Source organism: Lepeophtheirus salmonis, chromosome 5, assembly GCF_016086655.4.
Source record: "Lepeophtheirus salmonis chromosome 5, UVic_Lsal_1.4, whole genome shotgun sequence".
Lineage (NCBI taxonomy): Eukaryota > Metazoa > Arthropoda > Copepoda > Siphonostomatoida > Caligidae > Lepeophtheirus > Lepeophtheirus salmonis.
In genome coordinates, this window is record NC_052135.2 from 11159438 (window position 1) to 11179965 (window position 20528).

Below are 20528 nucleotides of genomic sequence, written 5' to 3' on the forward strand. Positions count from 1 at the left end.
AAAAGTGATCAGAGTTTGGTCAAAAAAGAATCTGATTCGCTATCGGAAGCAAAGACCAGAGTAAATTATGGTATAGGGTTCCACCATCTGGTCCAATAAGGCACTCTTTGTGTATTTTACTCCATCAAATACAGATTTGGATACGATGGATTTTGGAATCTAGGTCATTTTGGAGGAGAAGGTCTGCAAGAAGTCACATGTAAATTGGAATGTACTGAAAGCCTCCCTAATTAGGGAATCTAGCAATATTCTCAATTAACAGATTCAAGGCTGTAATTTCTGCAATAGGCGACCATCTTGAATTTTTTTGTCAACTATTGATAGGATGTCCAGTAATATTTATGCAAAATTTTAAGTTTCCAATAATTTAAAAAAAATATATATACTATTATTCATTTTACAGTATTTAGGGACTACTTTGTATACAAGAGCATTTCTTTTAGAAGGGGTTTGAATATTTTTTTCAATTGTTCTACTGACTGATGGTAACTTTTTTTTAAATGAGTTGGAGCCTTTTCAATTATTCCTAAAAATAATGAAGGGACCTTTTGATAAATAATTTGTTTCATTTTCAATCGAATGACTTTTTTTTTATATAGAAAAAGTAACGTTTATTTTACCTTTTTAGAAACACTTTTTACAGACCGTTTTGATATTTATATTTCTCAAATTCTTTTTTGTGGATGTATATATTATTTTTTCAAAAGGACTTTTTTCTGTGTTTTTAGAGCCATTATAAAAATAATCAAAAATTCGAATTGGTATCTATTTTTTTCGAATGACTCCCCCATCACAACAGCTATAGTATTATCTGGTTCACAGTAGCATGACATGGCTGCCCTCTCCTGCTTTAGTAGAATTACCTAAAGTACATATTATTTGATCAAACTTCTCAACAGTTAATTAAAAGAAATATACGAATTTGGCATTTATGTATAATGATCAAACTCCATGATTTCAAACACATGGTTAAATATATTTAATTGGATACTTTACATACTCAATTATTTAAATTGAGCATACATATTATGTAACGCTATCAAGTGACAGGGAGAGTGTAAATGAATCAATCCCTTGAGGATCCCTAATAGAGAGTATTGTACAATCGATTGTGAAGCATCATATTTCAGTTTATTTAATCTGTTGATAAACTTGTCACATCGAGTTTTTTTATCCACTCGTAACTTAGACTGTCAAAAGGAACAGGAAAAATGTGAAAAAAAGATCTATTTCTCTGATAAATTGAAAATAGTGCGATCATAACCACTTAGAAAATGTTGAATTATCCTTCGTTTTTGCCATCTTGAAATCTCCAAACCAAATCGTCTTATTCTTGTATTGATTTAAACCCATCTTCTTCTCCTCTTTATTTACAGCTGTTGCCCCGTTGCTGTTTTTCGTAAACACCTTGCCTATGAGACAGCTCGGATTGTAACGCGCGTAACCGGACTCAGTAACTGTAATAATATTACCCTAATATATTTAGTAACGCGTTATATTACTCAGTTACTGCCTAATGTAACGCATTACAGTAACGCGTTACGCTCAACACTGATTATAACTATGTCCTGAACTCATGGTATTACATTTATAACACATCATTGAAAGTCCCGTTTAAAATATGAATTAATAGGTATATATTTTTAGCTCATTCATTCTTTAAAAAAGTACCAAATACACTTTAATTCCCTCCAAAAATATTTCAATAACAAAAACTTACTATATACGAAAAGAATTTATAATATACTGTGGGTCCAGAGCGAAAATGTAACAAGTCATTTTTTGTTTGAAATTTGTAGCTCTGTTATCATTATTCATATTTAACAAATATGAGGAGATTAGGGGTAGTTGGTATACTTCAATGCTTAGGAAAATATTTATGAGTTCTTTTTTCAGCACTTTCGTAGAAAAATCACTTATTACTTGTCTCTTTATTTATTTGTAGGCATCGACCAAGAGAATATACACAAACAACAACCATAGGAGAAATGGAAGATCCTAGTGAATGGCTTCTTCTTCAAAACCAACCACCGATCGGCTAGTGTTAAGTGATGCGATTAAATATTCATATAATATTTTGTCGAAAAATCAATATTTCATTTATGTACATGCAATATTGTTTCAATTTATAATTAAATTTAAAAAGATACCATCCTACAAAAAAGCCAAATACTTTTTTTTAAAAGATTCAAAAGTAGGTTGTTTCAAGCTCTAACTCTGTAACTCAACATTTCTTTTAATGATTAATCGCATCACTTTATACCTTCACAACAACTCTTCACCAAAGTCCATGCAGAGTCTCAACTACGACCGCAATCAGTCCTTCATCATCGTTATTACAATCATATTCGTCCACCATCATCAACGACAGCAGAGTCATCTTCTTCGACAACTTTAGCTTGTGAAACTAGCCTAAATCACTTATTAGATTACATAAGGACCTCTCGTGATCAAGCCGTTTTCAAAACATTTCCAAGGGCCTCTTCTCTTCTTGAAAATAGAGACTTCATTGTAGAGATTCATCCTCGAAATAAGTGGACTCAACGTGAGTTCATTCAGAGACAATTTATAAATACTCAAAGTGAAAGGACCTTAACGAACGGAAAAGGAGAGAAGAGCGGATCGCATTTAGAAACGGAGGTGTAATAGTCAGTTTATCGTTTTCAAATTTTTATCATTTTACTTTAATTGAAAAAAAAAAAATTATCAATATTTTTACTCAAATTATTCTCTTTATCAACATTAGTATTAATGTGACTTGCTACCAAATACATAAATACATTTTTAACAAGAAAAATCTAAATTTATATGGATGACCTATATAACATCAGAGATCATGGGCGTCCGCAAAGGGTAGACTGGAGGCCCCCTCCCCACAAAAAAAAATTAAAAATTTAATTTTTTTGAGAAGAATTATAAAATTTTGAAATTTTGTTCCAGCAATTTATACTTATGAAATTAAATTTTGTAATTTTTTTTCAAAAAAATTAAAAATCGAAAATTAATTTTTTAGTCTTTTTCTTTGGATTTTTTAAATATTTGAAAAAACTAAATCATTTCAAATTGTTTTTTCCGAAAAATTTATTATTTTCAAATTATTTTCCCAAATATTAAATTTTTCAAATTATATTACAAAAAAACAAGACCCTCCACCTCGAATTCCCCAATATAATCCTGTGGATACCCGAGAGAAGTTATGTTATTAATGTGTCTGTGTTGTATACGGAACTACAATTATGTATACTGCCCCTTTCTGAAAAAATACTTCCTTATTTGATTTCTCATAAAATATGTTCTCATCAAATAATCTTTAGTATATGAAAAATTTTGATACCTAAGAACTTGTAAAATTTCGGATAATTTGTTAAATAACTTTATTGACAATTATTATTGCTTCTATTGTTTATTTGAAAAGTTTAGTATGTATTAATAAACATTTTAATAAAAGAATAAACGAAATGTAATTAATGCTCAGGCAATCCCATGTTTATTTTCGTATTTCATCATCTTCGATTAAATCATTTGAATTGGATATAGGGATGCAGATGTTTTTAGAATTTTTTCGAAGAAAGAACCAAAAATCCACAATTATTTACAAAAATTTAATATTTTGGGAAAAATTCAAAAATTAAATAATAAAAAATGAAATTTATTGGAAAAAAAATCTAAAGCAGTTCACAATTTTTTATTTTTTTTTGGAAAACAAATAAAACAATAAATATTAAATTTTTTGGAAAAAAATTTCATAAATCTAAAGCTATTCACTAAAATTAAATTTTTTAGTCAAAAGTTTGAAAATTAAATTAATAGCCCAGACCTTTCTCACATCCTAGATATGATGAGGCGTTCCATCTATGTCGACGCTATACTCCGAATAAATCATCGTCACCTTTCTTTTCCTATACTGGGTCCAGCAGCGAGCTCTGGGGGCTTAACCCGGACATACTCCCCCAGGGAGTAGTCGCCTTGTGGGATTACATTGCATGCCCCTCCTACACTTAGCTCCAGATGAGGCTTGCACCACTTATTTTTGAACAGTCTTTCGGTTGGTGGGACTCCACTTCCACCAGATGGACTCATATTATACCAAAACAGACACTCTTCGATGTTTTTTTCTGGTCTAGCAGCCATCGTCCTTATGGAATTTCCTGAAGGTCGATAGGTATAGCAGAATAAGATTCGAGTCTTCCACTCTGCGCATATAAATTTAAATTTGGAGGATCTAAACGTCCTTCCGTAATCCAAAAGCACTTCATCGTGGGGGGCAAGCTCAGCTTGTTGAACCGTTTTAAAAACTTCTTTCTCGCTTTCTCTCTCCAAATCCCTCCAAGCTACGAACCTACATGGTCCGCAATCAATCACCCAGAGGTATTCCTTATCTTTCCAGTGAGTGATATTGTTTGAACGCAACTCCAGTCCCTTTGAATGCTTAAGTTACCACAAACCGTGGAGATAGAGTTATAAACTATACTTTTTGCATTGTTGACATCCCTTCGCGATGTCCTCAGCTTCTTGTTTTGTTATGTACAGATTGACTTTCCTCGCAAAGTATAGAGTTATATCTGTCCTGCTTTGATGCTTCTCGTAAATAGCCTTTGCAATTTTAGTATATGCTCCACGATCTTTGTTTAATCAAGTCCTTCGGTACCCCTGTAAGTTAGTCAGTTCAATTCTTGTTTGTAGGTAAATACTCCACCTCCCATTCTACTTCGTACGTTTCCAAGGTCTTACAGTCGTCCTTCTTTCGTAGCCACGCCCGTCCTCTATGGCACTACCGTCCTTCGTTATAACTACTCCATACGCTATAGAACTTGCATCACACCATAGTTGGAACTCTCCATTCTGTGATACATTCCATCTACCTTTCAATGGATCGTCTTTTTTAATTCATGCATGGACTTCTCTGAGCATCCCCATTGACACAGCTCCTGACGAATCTCTCCATGTTTCCTCCTGACAACACCTCTTTATAAACTAGTTGCAGTCCTCAACCATCCTACGACAGGATAGTGCCCTACTAGTCGAATACATATTTAAAACAACTCACACTTCCTCAGTTCGTTGCTACCGATGGCGATGTCTTCTCTCTTGGCTCCTCTCCACATGAGTCCGTTCCTGTCCTTTTCGACTTAGAGTCTGAGAACTTTTTTATTCTCTAAAGGTATGACCCCTTTACACTTAAAGCACTATTTTTCAAGCCGTCACCTTTCCACGTCCACAATTATTTCATCAAAAAAGATATCTGTGGCCTCTTCTTTCTCCTTTTTACTCCTCAGAACTTCCTTTACGACTGCCTTCATGATCTCTGGGGCATAATTCAGCCCAAAAGCCAACCTTCTGAGTTTATATGGTCACCCACACTATCAAATACTTCTCACACGTCTCATCCACAGCTATTTCCATGTACGCATCCTTAAGCTCAGCATCACACAGTTAGGGGACCATTTTCGCCAGCGTCTGATCTTATTGTCACATACATCTACATCACGCCACTAGACTCGACAAAGTCGTTCACTTCTCTAAAATCGAGAACAGGTCAAACTTTGTCTTTGCTTTTTATATGGTCGATCCTTCGGTATTGCCTGCATATGGACGCTAATGTCCGCTGGAAGTACAAAAATGAAGGCCACCCGTAATGTGTACTCTGGTCCTCTCGAAGAGATATTAATAGAAATATTAGTCACAAAGTCGTTTATATTTCTCATGAACATATCGGAGCTCTTTCCAACCTTCTACCGCTTAAAATGGAGTTCCGCGAAGGCCTCGAAACCCGTCCTCGAAAATGCACTAAGCAGCGCTTTTTTATTTCATCCTCATCTCATTTACTCTGATCGTCGAGTTGGTCATAATCTGCGAGGGTCTTCCCTTCCAGGAACAATGGGAGGATCCTTGACATCTCCTCTACTTCCTTTAATTATTTAAGAAGGTTAGCCTGCGTCCCCCTCTTTGTTGAATTTCAGGATCATGTCTCTTATCTTCATTTTGTCTACAGCTAAAGAAGAACCTATTAGCTTGTATTGTAGTCTTTCTTCTTAAGGGTCTAGCCCACACTGTCTGTTCTCAGCCATAAGGGCCTTTGACGGCTTCCCAGTTTCTTTGGTCCGGCTTATTCCTTACGAAGTCATTTATACCCTTACATGTTTGTGTGACATCAAGTAAATCAAAGAATCTCTTTTGGAGGTGAGGGCGGCCTTCAAGTCCTTGTCTATCTTTGCTGTTAGTGTCAAAGCTCCTCTTCTGCTGTCTACTGGATGTTCCTAATCATGGACTGTATCCTTTTCTTTGATTCAATAACATACCATACTTCATCAAGCATGTCTTGGCCTCTACATTCATACCATAGCTACGATCAGGTTCCGGGTTTAAACTCAGAGAATATGACTAGAACAGCATCGGGATTTAGATGTTTTTGGCCTTTGGTCATGTCCTTGGAAAGAACATTTCTTGTTTTTAAAATGTAATGTTGAAAACGTAAGATAAATAACAGAGTTACGTCATTGAAAAAGCGACATCTTGCTAACCAGAATTTAAAAATGTTAACCATAAGCTTCGTATTGCGCTACTTGGTTTAATGCTTTAGGCTTATCTATCTACTATAATATAGTAATTATATTTTTACCAAGTCTCGCCAATCCCTCTTCATAATTTCCTTCTTTAATTGGTATTCAATATACGTTCTCACTGGTCTGTATAATTCCTTGGGTCTGGAGGGCAAGTTTGTTTTATAGATAATAAGTTGATTTTTTTCATGTAAACAAGATCGATTACCTCTGTCTCAAAGTTATTTTTGGGTTGTCTACTGAAAAATGCACTAAAAAAATTAAAAATCCACACGAATTATTGTACAAATGGGAAAAAGGAGACTGTATATTGAATACGAATTAAAAAAGGGAATTAGGTAAATGAAAGAAAAAGAGGATTAGTGAGTTAGTCTTACTATGTATCTTCATTATGGTAGAAGGAGGAACATATATCTAATCATTCTAATTATATTAGCCAAAATGATGAAAGAACTTTAAATGTTGTATATCGACAAGTTTTACAAAATTTTGGAGTTATTTAAAGAATTTATAAAATAATTAAAAACTAAATATATAATACGGGTACTTCCTAGTATATTATAATATTACCAGTGATGAAAATCCAGTGTAGAATGGGCATGTTAAAAAAAAGAAACCGATAATCAACATGATAACCTTAGCAATTTGAAAAATGTTCTGGAGGAGATAAATAATAAACCTCATGATGTTTCATTAGATCAGCCAAAATCAGCTGTGACTAGGGAGGAAGGTAAAAAGCATACAAACAAAGACATTTGCTATAATTACTACTATGTGGATGCCCAATTCTACTCTGATTCCAAAGAGGAATTAAAATTATAACTCCACAACAAATCTTCATATTTATGAGAACACACGAATGTTCAATCAGTTTTTGAATATAGTTAAATCTATCTAGGAAAGGATGTTCACTCTACTCAGGAATTTAATAATAATGTCAACTTCTAAAGAAAAGAAAATATATTCTTCAGACTTCCAATTCCAAAAAAAAATACGGGCCAGTTAAAAAATACATTGTATTTTCATTATTAAATATTATACTTGAACAATGTATGAAGGTCCCCTAATGAAAACGCATGGGTATTTATTCCAAAAATGGAGACAAATACAGACTTTAGACACGAAATAAAAGTTGTTTAGAATACTGAGTTACGTATTTAAGGCTATGTTTCATTATGATCAGACCATATTCCTGGGCTCTGGATGGCATTTTATTTTTTCGCTAATAAGTTGATTTTTTTTTTCATAAAATAAGATCGATTCCCCGTGTCTCAAAGTATTTTTTAAAGTAATTTGAAAGTGCATCAAAAAAAATTAAAAATCCAAAAAACGAATTATTGTTTAATGGAAAAAGGGAAAACGTATACTGAGTATACAAATTTTACTAAATTCTGCAGTTATTTGAAGTATTAATAAAATAATTAAAAATAAAATATGTATTACGGGTAAGGCCTAGTTATGTATATTATTAATATGCCTGTACTGATAATTTTCTTTTGTTTTTTTCTGAAAAATGCTTAATTTTCACAAACCCTGTCGTTTAATTGTTAGCTATATAACTTGCAAAAATATGGAAATATGAAAGTTCTTCATAATTACAAAACTCTTAAGTAAGGATTATTGATTAATCAATAGTAAAAAATTGAGAATTTTATTTTTTGAACAAGTCTGAATTGGGTTCAACATAATATTATATTTCTTATTTTATAAAAATACTCATATAAATCCTTGAAACAATATTTTTATGCAAGGTGAAATTGATTAAACATATGATGAAAAGAATATCTTGGATATATTATAAGCAATACCAAATTGCAATTTCGGAAATAGTAACTAATTAGGCTTTTTATTAATAGGTACTATTTTTTCGCATAGGAAGAACTATAAGAATATTTTTTTGCTAGTTTAAATATTGTAAGTTTAGATCATTTAAAATTACAAACCAGACTAGAAATATCTAACCGTTTAATTATTTGTTGATTAAATCTTCTTATATCCATAAACAGTTACAATTATTCAAGTTTTAGACATAATGAAAAATTGAAATACTCAAAAAATGAAGATTGGATTATTTAAAATAAAATGCCCCCCAAATATTCACATTTCCAATAGAACTTATCACCGATATTGGTTTAATACTGTAGCCACAATTACTAATGGACATATGGCTAATAAGAAGTTCAAAGGTTGAGTGCCGATAAATTAGAAACGTTGCGTGAGACAACGTGTAGTTTAGTTAAATAATGAGTGGAGGATAGTTTTATCTCTTATATACATTATGGACTTTTCGATATTGTTGAGTTATTTTATATTTATTTTTTAGCAAAATAAATATTGATCATATATCTCAAAAAATATTTTTATTCTATTTTCAAAGAGTTGCTTGCTGGACAATTTATCATTAATCCATTCTCTCCCAATTCAAAATAAATTTAATGTTTGATTATTATATATATATTCAAGAATATTTACAACACTTTACATACAAGAAAGCAGTTTATTTGTCTAGATTTCGAAGGTTAGCCAATATCAGCAAATTTTAATCATGTAAAGATAAATGAAAGAGAACTAGGATGTAAAACACGATATGCTTATAAGTTGAGTCCCAAAGTATTGAATCACGAGACGATTGAGAAAACGAGTGTTAAACTTGCATATAGCTTTTTTAATTATTCTACTTTTAATGGGTTATTAAATATCATGAGGAAGGGTGGGTATCCACAGCAAATTTTCTATCAATTATACAAAAACCTTCAGGTAGTCTAAACTGCACCATAATTAATAAAAATTTCTAAATTGACTTCTAGATAATTAATAGACCATTTTTTTCTAAGTTTCAATATTATTATAAAATCCAATGTTAGATTAATGAATAAAAATGATTTTTTTAAATTAATTTTGTTTAATTTATTATTTATATATATCAATAATCGATAGACATAATAAAATAAGTTCTTCAAAATAATAACTAAATAGAGGAAGAAAATTGCAAAAGACTAAGGTATGAAATATATTCTCCTTTAATTGGTTATTTGTTTGGTTCAAAAGTTAACTTTATTCATTTAATATGCCTCTTCGGAAATTCAATTTGTCGCTCCAAGGCTCGAGACTCTCTGGCGAGGAATACTTTTGAGAATATGATTCTAGAATTTGAGAAGAGGGCAAAATTTACAGAGGACCTCTGGAAAATCTAGAAATTCTTATGATTGTAAAAACTATCGATATCAGTCATCATATTATTTAATTGTAATATCAATTTTGTGGTCTTTTGGATTTTCAAGAACTCCTGTACTCTACACTTTTTAAAAATCACAAGTCAGTAATTTCTCTAGAATTGTTACATTGAGATAATATGACAAATGTTTACTAAGAATATGCTTCATTAATTAATTTAAACATAGAAAAAAAAGCTCATCACTTATTGAGAGTGATTATGCGTGACCAACATCTTGAAATCAAAGAACACGTTTAATTTTATTCAGTTTTTCAATCATTTGTCTATTTACATGTGAGGGGCTTATAGTGTAGTTGAAAGCAATTTTCATTGTAAATTTATTACAAAAACAATGACGGACAGAAAATTGATGTACATTCTATGGTAATCATTATGCAATAAAATATAATTACAAATTTAGAACTTTTAAAAAAACAACAATTTATCCGATAGAACATTCTACGTAATACAGGTGTACGACTATAAAAAAAAAATACTTGAAAACTATATTATATGTGTATGGTTAAACGTATAGGTATCAATGTAAAACTACTTTTTTGAGAGATATGTTAATTCAATACCGGAGGTATCTGGATTTTCAATTACTTTTTTACTTTGGATCAGTTTCAATTCTTTTTTTCGCAGGATTTGACAAATTATCAGGACCAGCTTCAAGAAATGTTTTTTGGAGGATTGATTGCATAGTAGCGATTGCTTTTTTCAAAGACTTTCCAAGGTCTTCAGTCTTGAGCCAAGCTGTACATAATGCAGTAAATAAATCCCCAGAGCCAACAAATGTAGTGGGAATCATAGGAGTTGTTACCTTAAAAATACGATTTTCTTTATAAGACGAGGCATACACTGTTAGAGATTTTGTTCCTTTGAACTCAAGACTAGATAAAATGACTGTTTTTACACCAATATCATGGACCATTTGAAGAGCCTTAACGACATCTTCCTCCGTTTGTATTGTAATCCCAGTAATTAATTGTAATTCGAATTGATTGGGCAAACAAATATCCGCCAGAGGAAGAACTGATGATTTGTAAACATCCAAAAGTTCCTCAGGTACATAAAATCCAGTCTCAATATCTCCCATCACAGGATCACAAACAAATTCGATGTTTGGACATTTTTTCCTGAGAAGCTTTACCACTTCTACTATTTTCTCCAGAAAAGATTTATCACGAACATATCCAGTGATAATAGTTCCGTAAGAAGATAATAAATTATTATCGTCTAAACCTTGAATGAGTTCCCAAAGTTGCGTCGAATCAAGGGTTTGGCCTTTAATTCCGTTGGGATACCCAGTATGATTAGATAATTGCACAGAATTGATGTTGTCTACCTCAAAACCAAGAAGTTGAAGCGGAAACACAGAGCTTTTGTTTCCAACATATCCACTAACAACATGACTTTGGATGGACAGAATTCTTTTGTTATCCATGAGGCAAGAATGAAGTTATCTCTACAAAAACAAAAACAGAATAAGTAAAAAAGATCATAAAAAATCGAATTAAATATGAGAGTCAAATGATTTTACGTGAACATAAGTAATATAGGGCAAGCTTGAATTTCCTAAATATGTAATTAAATTATTCCAACAACAAGTTTGTCATATTTATTACAAAATTAAGTAGTGTAGATATATTTAGAAAAAGAAACATATTTTAGATTTGATCAAATTTGGATCATAATAAAAATCAAGTACTTAGAGAGTTGAATTGTTAAGTGTTTACGCTTAGTTATAAATTATAATTTAAGAGGGCTTATTTCACTTGTTTTATGTAGGCACACAATATGTGATCCGTTAATTTTCTTTTCAATATTATGTTAAAATAATATTGAAACGCATTTATGGACATGAAAAGATATACATAGAGTACACTTCTATACAATGAATTTGATAGCTCAATAAATAGAGTAAGAATCTTTGAATACTCACTCCTAAGAAGTTATAACATTAATTGATGAAAACAACGTAGAAATGTTATCTTTACTCTCTCGGCAAAAGTATATATAGTGGAAGATGTAAGTGATACGTTATCAAGATTATTTAATTTTTGAAAATTTAGTGTCATGCTTATGCGTAATGAAAAGCCAAAGGACTTTTCAGCTCTACTTTTTTATTAGAAATCGAAATGTGCAAATGTATAGCTACGTTTTAATCAAATATTACATTAATTTGAATACAGTAGACTTACCTAATGTCTACTATTTACGTACTTGACTAGTATTTAAGTAATAATTGGAACACGATTTAATTAAGCAATATTATTTTTTAAGAACACATTGATATGAAATGAATAAAACACTATATCATCTCAGACATATACATTTAATTTATTTTGTATTAGTATCTGATTTCGAGGAAGTAACACTACTCAAGTCATTACAAACCTGGAGAAGTAAAAAAATAAATGGAATACCCAACTCCTACTATTAATATCTAGAGCAGATATGAGAAATCTTGGGTGATTTTAGGTCTATTTAATATTGATCATGGATCACATGATCATATTGTAAGCTACAAATGCGGAGCTGCTGCATGAGAAAATACAATAATCGGAGAGAGGAAGTATTTCTTGAGGGGGTTGTTATTGACTCGAGATGATGTCAGCTGTTGTAGGGGTATTTATGCTGTTTATGCTTGTTTCCAACATATCCACTAACAACATGACTTTGGATGGACATAATTCTTTTGTTATCCATGAGGCAAGAAGGAAGTTATCTCTACAAAAACAAAAACAGAATAAGTAAAAAAGATAATATGTAACTCTTTCTTTCTTTTATTGATTTTCAAAGAATTTAAAAGTACATATAATTAAGACGTTGGTATAAATTATAATAATAAGAGTGGCATCAACAGTTGAAAGGATCTTACGCGACAGCAGCGCTCTCGAGCAATCTTATAGTTACAAGTATATATAAATATATGACAAATGAAAAATGGTGAAATGAGTGGCTCCCTCTAAAGGTAATTTTTCAAAACACAAGGGCATGTCTCTGGCAATTTACTCCTAGTTATTAGTTAATAAAACTCAGGACGATCAAAGGATGATAAATAACAAGATCCGAATAAAAGTTCCGACGGAGCTTCAAAGGCGTGCAACAAAGCTCCTCAATTCTAATAAATACAGGGAGGAACTCCATCTCAAGACTCTTCCTCTTCTCATCAAGTGCCCGTATCATCCGCACCACCTGAATCAAATCTATTCATCTGGAATGCCATTGAGTTCTTCCACATGGAGCGGGAGAAAAAGTATTGGAAGGAAATTTGAGTTTATGGCAGTGAATTCTGGTAAACCTCGCTCAGAAAATGACTTCTCTAGTCTGGGCTTGGATCCATCTATCCTATCCACGCTTAAAGCTCACAACTTCAAAGTCCCAACCAATATCCAAGCCTTATCCATACCTCAAATATTAGAAAATGACTCTGATATATTGATTGCATCTGAAACTGGAAATGGAAAGACCTTATCCTTTCTCCTACCCATAGTACAAAAGATTATCAATTCTACTTCTCATAAGAATAAACCCTACAACTCTCCAAGAGTCATAATTGCTGTTCCGAGTAGAGAACTGGCTCTGCAAATCTATAAAGTGAGCAAAATATTCCAAGGAGTATTAGGCATACGATCACATTGCACTTTGGGTGGTGGGATAAAGAGTACTGCCGTTGTTGGAGAAAGATTTGATTTCGATATTTTAGTAAGCACTTTGGGAGCTCTAAATAAACATTTAAGCAATGGATATATTAAGCCTCATGAAGTTCGCCATTTAGTGTTTGATGAGGCAGATACGCTCTTGGATGATACCTTTTCCAAAGTGTCTTCTAATATTATTTCTATTATACAAAAGACACGGAGAGGCTCATGTCAAATTATATTTTCAGGAGCGACAATGCCTCGTAATTTAAATGACGCCATTGGGTCCGTCTTAGATATTGAAGGAATGAAAAAAATAACTACTAATTCACTTCATCGCGTCCCTATACACATAAAGCAAAAGTTCATACGGACTTCCATGATAGGAAAATTTCCAGTGTTATTAAGAGAAATTGAAAAAGACGTTCTCAAGAAAAAGAAAATTTTAATTTTTTCAAATAAGGCTGCAACTTCTATTTGGTTGGAACACGCTCTTGCCAAGGAGAATATACCAGCAATTTCATTTAGTCAACACTCATCCTACAAGTCCAGACATGAACGAGTTGAAAAGTTTTTAGATCCTCTTAATGATATAAATATACTCACAGCCACAGATTTGGGTTCGCGAGGACTGGATTTTGATGCTTCTCTTAGCCATGTTGTAAACTTTGACTTTCCTTTTAGCATGTCGGATTATATTCATCGAATTGGTCGTGTTGGTAGAGTAAGCTCAGAAGCTTTCGTGGGCCGCGTCACAAATCTTGTATGCACCTCTTTACAAATAGACCTTGTACAAAAAATTGAAAAAGCTCTTCGTCTTAATACTAATCTTCCTAACGTTAATAGTAACATCATAAGAATTTTACAAAGACAGCAACACGAAAAGATAAAAAATCGAGCTATTAGTGATGCAATTATGGAAGAAATGGATAGAAGAGTGAGCAGACATAGCGAGGAGTAGTATTTCATTCAAAATGTTGAGTATTTATTGGCGTTTTAACAAAAATAAAATAATATATATTATTTTAAAAAATATTCCATTTGTTCGAAAATGAAGTTAAATGTCAACTGTATACTGTTGTGTTTCATTCCTCCTGAACAATCAGTTAAATTATCTTAGCTCTTTCAATGTGTCGATTATTATTCTGTTGTTGTTTTAATCATGAAAAAGGAGTTATGGACGTTGGTATATTTGGAGTATTAACGGGCCTCATCAACTTTGGTTATCAAATATACAGTTTCGACGTATTCGGAACTTTTGCATCAATGGTCCATATGGCAGTGTATATTTTACTACTTATTGGAGTCATGTATAGAAATTCTAACTTTCTCATACCATGCATAATTGTTCAACCAATAGAGCTAATATTAGGTTAGTTTTAGACAAGATCATATAAAAACATGCATACTTCTCAAAATAAAGTCAAATTTATTTGTTTTTAATTAGGATCTGGGGCAGCCACCTACCATTTGTTTACCGACATAGAGTCAGTTCTTCATAGGATATTAGGAATATCTCTGGGGTTCACTGCTGCAGGTAGTGTCTATGAATTGTCTGAATAAATCTTAGTAGTAGTTTGTTTTTTGGCTCTTTTCTATAGAAGTTATGATATATCTCTGGATTGCAGTAATATTTTTGTACCGTGAGTACAAAGAAGTATCTGTGGTTTTCCTTCCTATCGATAATACGGGCTTGAATGAGAAATACTTGGATTCCTCCATACTATAACAGTGTAAATGAGTATAACCTTTTTTTTAACTGAGGACAATGACTAGCATGCGTTATTTATTAGAATGATAATCAAAAAAAAAAAATATATATATAAAAATATAAATCTTGTAACATAATCACTTAAGGGATAAAATTAAAGAGAAACTCATAACTGAAATGAAAGGTGAAAAACAACATTAAAGATCCTTTTTAGAAAGAACTGACTGTGTCACTGATTAGTAGATAACATAAGTTTACACGTTTTTCATCTCTATGTGGAATAAGGATTTAACGATACACTTCCTTCGACATTATTCGAAACTAATCTCAATTTTACGAGTTAAGTCCATGGTAAAAAATTCGAAAACATAACGGTTCCAAGAACAGTGTAGGACATAAAATAAACTCGAAGCCATCGATCAGTTGAATCCACAGGTCTCTCATCAAATATAACACTTTTATATGCACTTTCCAGATTAGATTTCTTCTCTATTATATGGACAAATTCTTCCATTCTTGTAGATTCAATAAGTGGAGTATGCCGTCTGTTACGATGAGTAGTAAGTGCAGCAGCATACCAATAAATAACAGGGCATGATGAACATAAAAGTCTTGTAGATACTTGGATGTGAATAAATAAGATACAAAATGTGGCTAAAACTAGGGAGTGAACTACATAAACTAAACATTCTTTGGGTAGATTCTTAGAGGATATAAGCTTGACATAGTCATTTGGCTCAACATATGGATTGAGGCCCAATCTTTTGGAAAACACCTTATGTTTTTTAATAAATTCATATCCTCTCCAGAAAACCAAATAAAGAATAGGAATAGCAATGATGAAATTAGGGACTTGTTTTATTTGGTAGGACCTTAAAAATCCGACGTTCCAATAATGATCCTGAACATACGAGTAAGGTATGGGTAATCTATCATAGCACCAAGGAGACGGTTCATCACTAGGTAATTTTAAAGAGGGATGAAATTTTGCATATTCGATAATGGCTAGACTCATGTTACGATCAGACTTAGTTAATCGACAAAAGTTCATAAAAGCATACCACTGTGTGAAAATGAATGGAAAAATTCCTATTATTAACGATAAAATTGAAGGTACGAGAGCATCTCCTAGTATATTAGCAATGGTTGTAGATGTTTCAGCATATTTTCCAAGACGTTTGTGGGCAAAAACTTCTTTAGCAATTATTTTCACACCTTTGTAAAGTGAAAATCCAATATTGATTACTCCATTTGCTCTAGTAGCAGATGGAAGACTTAATAAAATTGAAACTTGGAGTTTAAATGACTTTTCGATCTTAAGCATAGCATAAAAGCTAAATAAACTGAACAACGTTTCCGAATAAGCAGCAGAGAAGAAAATACTAGCAGGATTGATGCAAAAGAAGAGAGCGGCTTTGTAGGCAAGGTATTCATCTTTTAAAACTTTCCTTGAGAGGTCAAAGAGAACAAGAGCTGCTAAGATAAATCCAAAGAAGTTTATCAAGGTTGCAGATAATATTAGGCAGATATTAAAACTGATGATATCATAGTCGATTTGACACCAATGAAGGAAGTGTGCGACGATACCGACAACCTATAATGAAATATATACTATAGATTATAATTTTCTCTTACTGATGGATGATGTCTAATACCTTAGGGAAGAAAGGAAAAAACGCAATGGAGTTTTCATATGTATATCCATTATTGGCAATGTGTAGGAAATGTTGACCGTCCCATCTTGTCAAGCCTTCAAGAAAAAAGGTGAAAATCCAATCAAGTGGCTTTGGCTTGGCGTCGTCACTATTTAACGGTACTTTGATCCATTGAAAAACATCGTATGCATCATGATCTGGGATCAAATGATTCGAAACGATTGAGAGAACAAACACAAAAGCCCTTGAGGAAACTGCCGAAATGGCAATTTTAGTTCGTAAAGGATCCATCATGCTTGTTTTTCTCAGGAATACATTGCTAAAACGAAAAAAAAGGATGGAAAAACAATAAATGCTTCGTATAATCTTTTTTAAGTTTAATATAGATTCAACTGAATATTTAAGTTATATTTTCTAAATTTAGACAACAGCAGTAGTAGTAGTAGTAGTAGTAGTAGACGTAGTAGTAATAGTCAATTTTCACAAAACAAAAAGTATTTATATGTGTGGGTTTGTGTATATAGAGAAATGAGGAATGATCCAATAAATAATTGTTTATTAAATACATTTAATAAGAAGGACCTCTATGAATGAGTTGTGTTCCATCAGTGTTCAATTTTCGACCGAGACTCTCCTCCCCATTCAGGATCATTAGGATCATCGCCGTTCCAATCTGGATCGTCTTCCATCACATAATCACCGTCTTCATCTGATGATGCATCACCAGAACTGTTGTTGTTAGGCAAACAACATTCAGATGAAATGGACTGACTTTGACTAGGCTTTTTACTTTCACTGGAAGAAGTATCTTGAGTCTCCTCTTCCTCCTCTTTTGGTGACTGTGATTCAGGCTGAGAATAACTCACAGATACTTTTGGAATGGGCATATCCGCAGCCATTTTCTCAAATTCAGTTTCACTAATAGGAAAAGTGCGTGCTTCAAAAGGTGGTTTGTTTGGAACTGTGTCAACAACTGGTACTTGGTCAATACTATTGGGGGTTGTAGACCTTGGAGATTGACCCAACACAATATGATCGTCAATTCGATCTTTCAATTTCGTTGAACTAGTAGTTCTTCGACGTTCCCGGATAGATTGAGGGGTTTCATCAGACACAGACAAGGGTGTTGAAGGCCTAGTAGACACTTCCAGAGTATCAACCATTCCAGGACTAAGTGGATCTGGTGTATTACAACCAGAACCCAGTTCTGTCTTGGAATCTTGACGCCGCGAACGAACTCGCTGTCCTCCAGTTTGTTTCCAAGGAAGAGATTTCCATCGACGCTGTTCATCAAGTTCCGCTTTTCGGTGTCGAACTTCGTAAGTAGATTGACTTATATCCTCATCATCAATCCTTTCATCATTAGTATCGAGACTATTTTCACACCTTAAACCAGTTTTAGATCTCGACAAAAAGTCCTTCACCTCAAATTCTTCTTCTTCTCTTACTATTCTCCAAGTAGGTGTTATTATTTCTTTGTATTTAATCCGCTCCACACGAGTTGAAGCAGCAATGCTATACGGTATAACTATATTATCAATATCATATGCTGATTCTCTACGACGTTTAACGTGCTCTATCCATGTTCTATTGTTAGGATCACCCGAAATAGAAGGACTAGGCAATGGTGAAGAGTCTAAATCGTCCATATCGTCAGTTCCATAATCGTGAAAAGAAGCGTCATAGCCTAGAGTCAAGGATCTTCGTCTACTTTTATCACTCTTCTTTTTCTTTTTAACGGATTTATTATTTAGCAGTAAAGATCCATCTAACAATGGATCAGTACATTCGAGATCACCAGAAGCCTTTTTCTTCTTTTTCATTGGCTTTTTAAGTCTCTCTTCATTTGACGTTTCTTTTTTAATACTCAATGTAGCGGGTACTATTTGAGAGGCATCTTTTGCCGTGAGCCAACTTCTATTCTTTATTTTTGTCATCATATGAAGATCGAGACTTACATCCTGAGACTTGGAAGAGATGACATGATGGTAAGAATGGTCCAGCAAAGCGATCGACTGAGGTGAATCACGACCTTCCCGTAGTGGAACACGAGCTGTATTTCGTTTTCCATAGCAGATGGCACACCACCTTTCTGGTAGTAAACAACTACAACGCACGGAACATTCCTTTGCAGCCTGAGTAGAACTTTTATATAGATTTTTAGTGGAAAGGATTTTCCGCCTCAAAAATGGTTTTACAGGACGTGTCCTAGAAGCACCCATGGCCTCTTCTTCTTCTATTTCAGGAGGACATAAAGGTTCTTTTATCACAATTTTTCTACCTAGATTATGCAAAGTTCGTATTTCTCTCTCAGACTTTGCTTGAGGTAAATGCGGCTTTTCTAATAGGATGGGTGCTTTTGCTGCTCGAATCTGTCTGTAAAGTTCAGTTTGTTGCCGGATCTTAAATTCAAGGTCCGATATTTGAGCTGTAAGCCATGTCCACTTAGAAGCCAAAGAGGCTCTATTCTTGAGCCAAGTCCACTTGGCTCGTTTCTGAATGGGAAGATACTGAACATTTTGAGAGGGAAAGGAGTCAAACTCATCACAAGACTCTCCGCCGGAAGAAGATTCCGTGGCCTCCGAATCCAGGCCCTCTTGAGATGAAAGTAAAAACTTTAAATGTCCTTCTAGGCTACTGAGTGTAAGACGCGTTTCATCCGGGTTCGGAGTTTTTTTACCCATTTTACGAAGTGTATTGAGTTGTTGAGCAACATGCGATCCATATTTGAAAGTTCTTAAAGCCTGAATCCTTCGATTCAGAGATGCAAATCGATCCTCAAGTTGTGATTGCCGAATTTTTAAACGCAAAAACTGTTTTTCACTTTCTTCCTTTTGAGTAGAACTCATTTCCTTTTCAGAGTCCCCTCTTTTCAACACCTCCTTCCGACACTCTTCTTCCACGCCCTCCACTTGGAGCTCTCCCAAGACCTTCATCATGTCTGCTTCCTCCTCCTCCTCCTCTTCTTCGTCGGCCTCCTCTTCCATCCTCTTGGGGCCCCTCGCCCCTTCCACCTCCGAGACGGGCAGACTCTCCTCTTCGCACTGTGCCACAGAGGCCGAGGAGGGACTCTCACTTCCACTCATGCCACTCCTCACCAGACTGCCTAGAATCTGGTCCATAGTCGGATGCATTCTCAACGCGGTCTCCTCATCCTCGCCGCATCACTTCACTTGACTCCAGTTACAGCTCTGGGCGGGCACTCTGCCAAGGGGACACTTCTTTTCTTCACAAACTGGAGAGCAGGCCAAAGAAGCGAAAGGAAGTGAGAACACATACAACAACTAGGGCACTCAATCCTCTTGATTCCAATGGGCAATGCCAATACAAACAAATCCACCCCACTCCAATAAATGCAACTCAACACATCTCAGCTCTTTTCTTTCTCTTTCTTCTTCCTCTTCTTCTTCTTTTGCTGCTTCTCATCTAGCTACCCTCCAGCAGAAATGCGCCAAAATCTTGTCCTGCCTCAAGTATGCTCTCTTGTCTGCTGCTTTGGACCTCTAGATATTTGGGATGAGTTTACCGCGACATCTATACTCTAAAGCATTACACACTCTCTCTCTCTTCCTCTCTTTCTCCTTCCTTCCTCAGGCCAAGCAAGGGGAGTCTGGCACGCCCTCTGCTGGCACATTTCCTCAACTAAACTTCTCTTCCCTTCTTGTAGGTGGCGCAGTTCATCTACGAATATTCAATATCATTTCATTATTCTTTCACTTTCAGCACTTAGCCTAAGCAACG

General features: G+C 33.9%; 5 protein-coding genes across 8 annotated transcripts in view; 2 read left to right on the top strand and 3 right to left on the bottom strand.

The window, feature by feature from the left end:
• Nucleotides 1-3468, top strand: part of LOC121118847 (uncharacterized) — a 110714-nt gene extending 107246 nt beyond the window's left edge. For 2 of the 4 annotated variants that reach the window (XR_011779994.1, XR_011779993.1), the window contains exons 4-5: nucleotides 1946-2043; nucleotides 2288-3468. Coding sequence is in view for 1 of the 4 variants with exons in the window: in XM_071888232.1 (XP_071744333.1) it covers nucleotides 1946-2037; nucleotides 2288-2646 (451 nt within the window). In the remaining 3 variants the exon portion in view is untranslated. The remainder of the gene's footprint in view (nucleotides 1-1945; nucleotides 2044-2287) is intronic. The other 2 variants (XR_011779992.1, XM_071888232.1) reach the window with 2 other exon arrangements.
• A 6547-nt stretch (nucleotides 3469-10015) lies between these two features.
• Nucleotides 10016-12546, bottom strand: Pdxk (pyridoxal kinase). The gene is given in 3 exon segments (XM_040713362.2): nucleotides 10016-10416; nucleotides 10418-11242; nucleotides 12175-12546. Coding segments are annotated over 2 exon segments (897 nt in total). The 5' UTR covers nucleotides 11222-11242; nucleotides 12175-12546; the 3' UTR covers nucleotides 10016-10323.
• Nucleotides 12547-12755: 209 nt separating this feature from the next.
• On the bottom strand, nucleotides 12756-17082 carry LOC121118772 (GPI mannosyltransferase 2). The gene is made up of 2 exons (XM_040713359.2): nucleotides 16788-17082; nucleotides 12756-16726 (listed from the first exon to the last, which is right to left on the bottom strand). Exons 1-2 carry the CDS (start codon nucleotides 17079-17081, stop codon nucleotides 15473-15475), a joined length of 1548 nt encoding a protein of 515 aa, XP_040569293.1. The 5' UTR covers nucleotide 17082; the 3' UTR covers nucleotides 12756-15472.
• Nucleotides 12832-14382, top strand: Dbp21E2 (putative ATP-dependent RNA helicase Dbp21E2). Its single transcript, XM_040713358.2, has one exon. The coding sequence runs from the start codon at nucleotides 12832-12834 to the stop codon at nucleotides 14380-14382; it is 1551 nt and encodes a 516-aa protein (XP_040569292.1).
• A 24-nt stretch (nucleotides 17083-17106) lies between the features above and the next one.
• Nucleotides 17107-20287, bottom strand: nsl1 (non-specific lethal 1). Its single transcript, XM_040711367.2, has one exon. The coding sequence runs from the start codon at nucleotides 19919-19921 to the stop codon at nucleotides 17393-17395; it is 2529 nt and encodes an 842-aa protein (XP_040567301.2). The 5' UTR covers nucleotides 19922-20287; the 3' UTR covers nucleotides 17107-17392.
• Nucleotides 20288-20528: the final 241 nt, after the last annotated feature.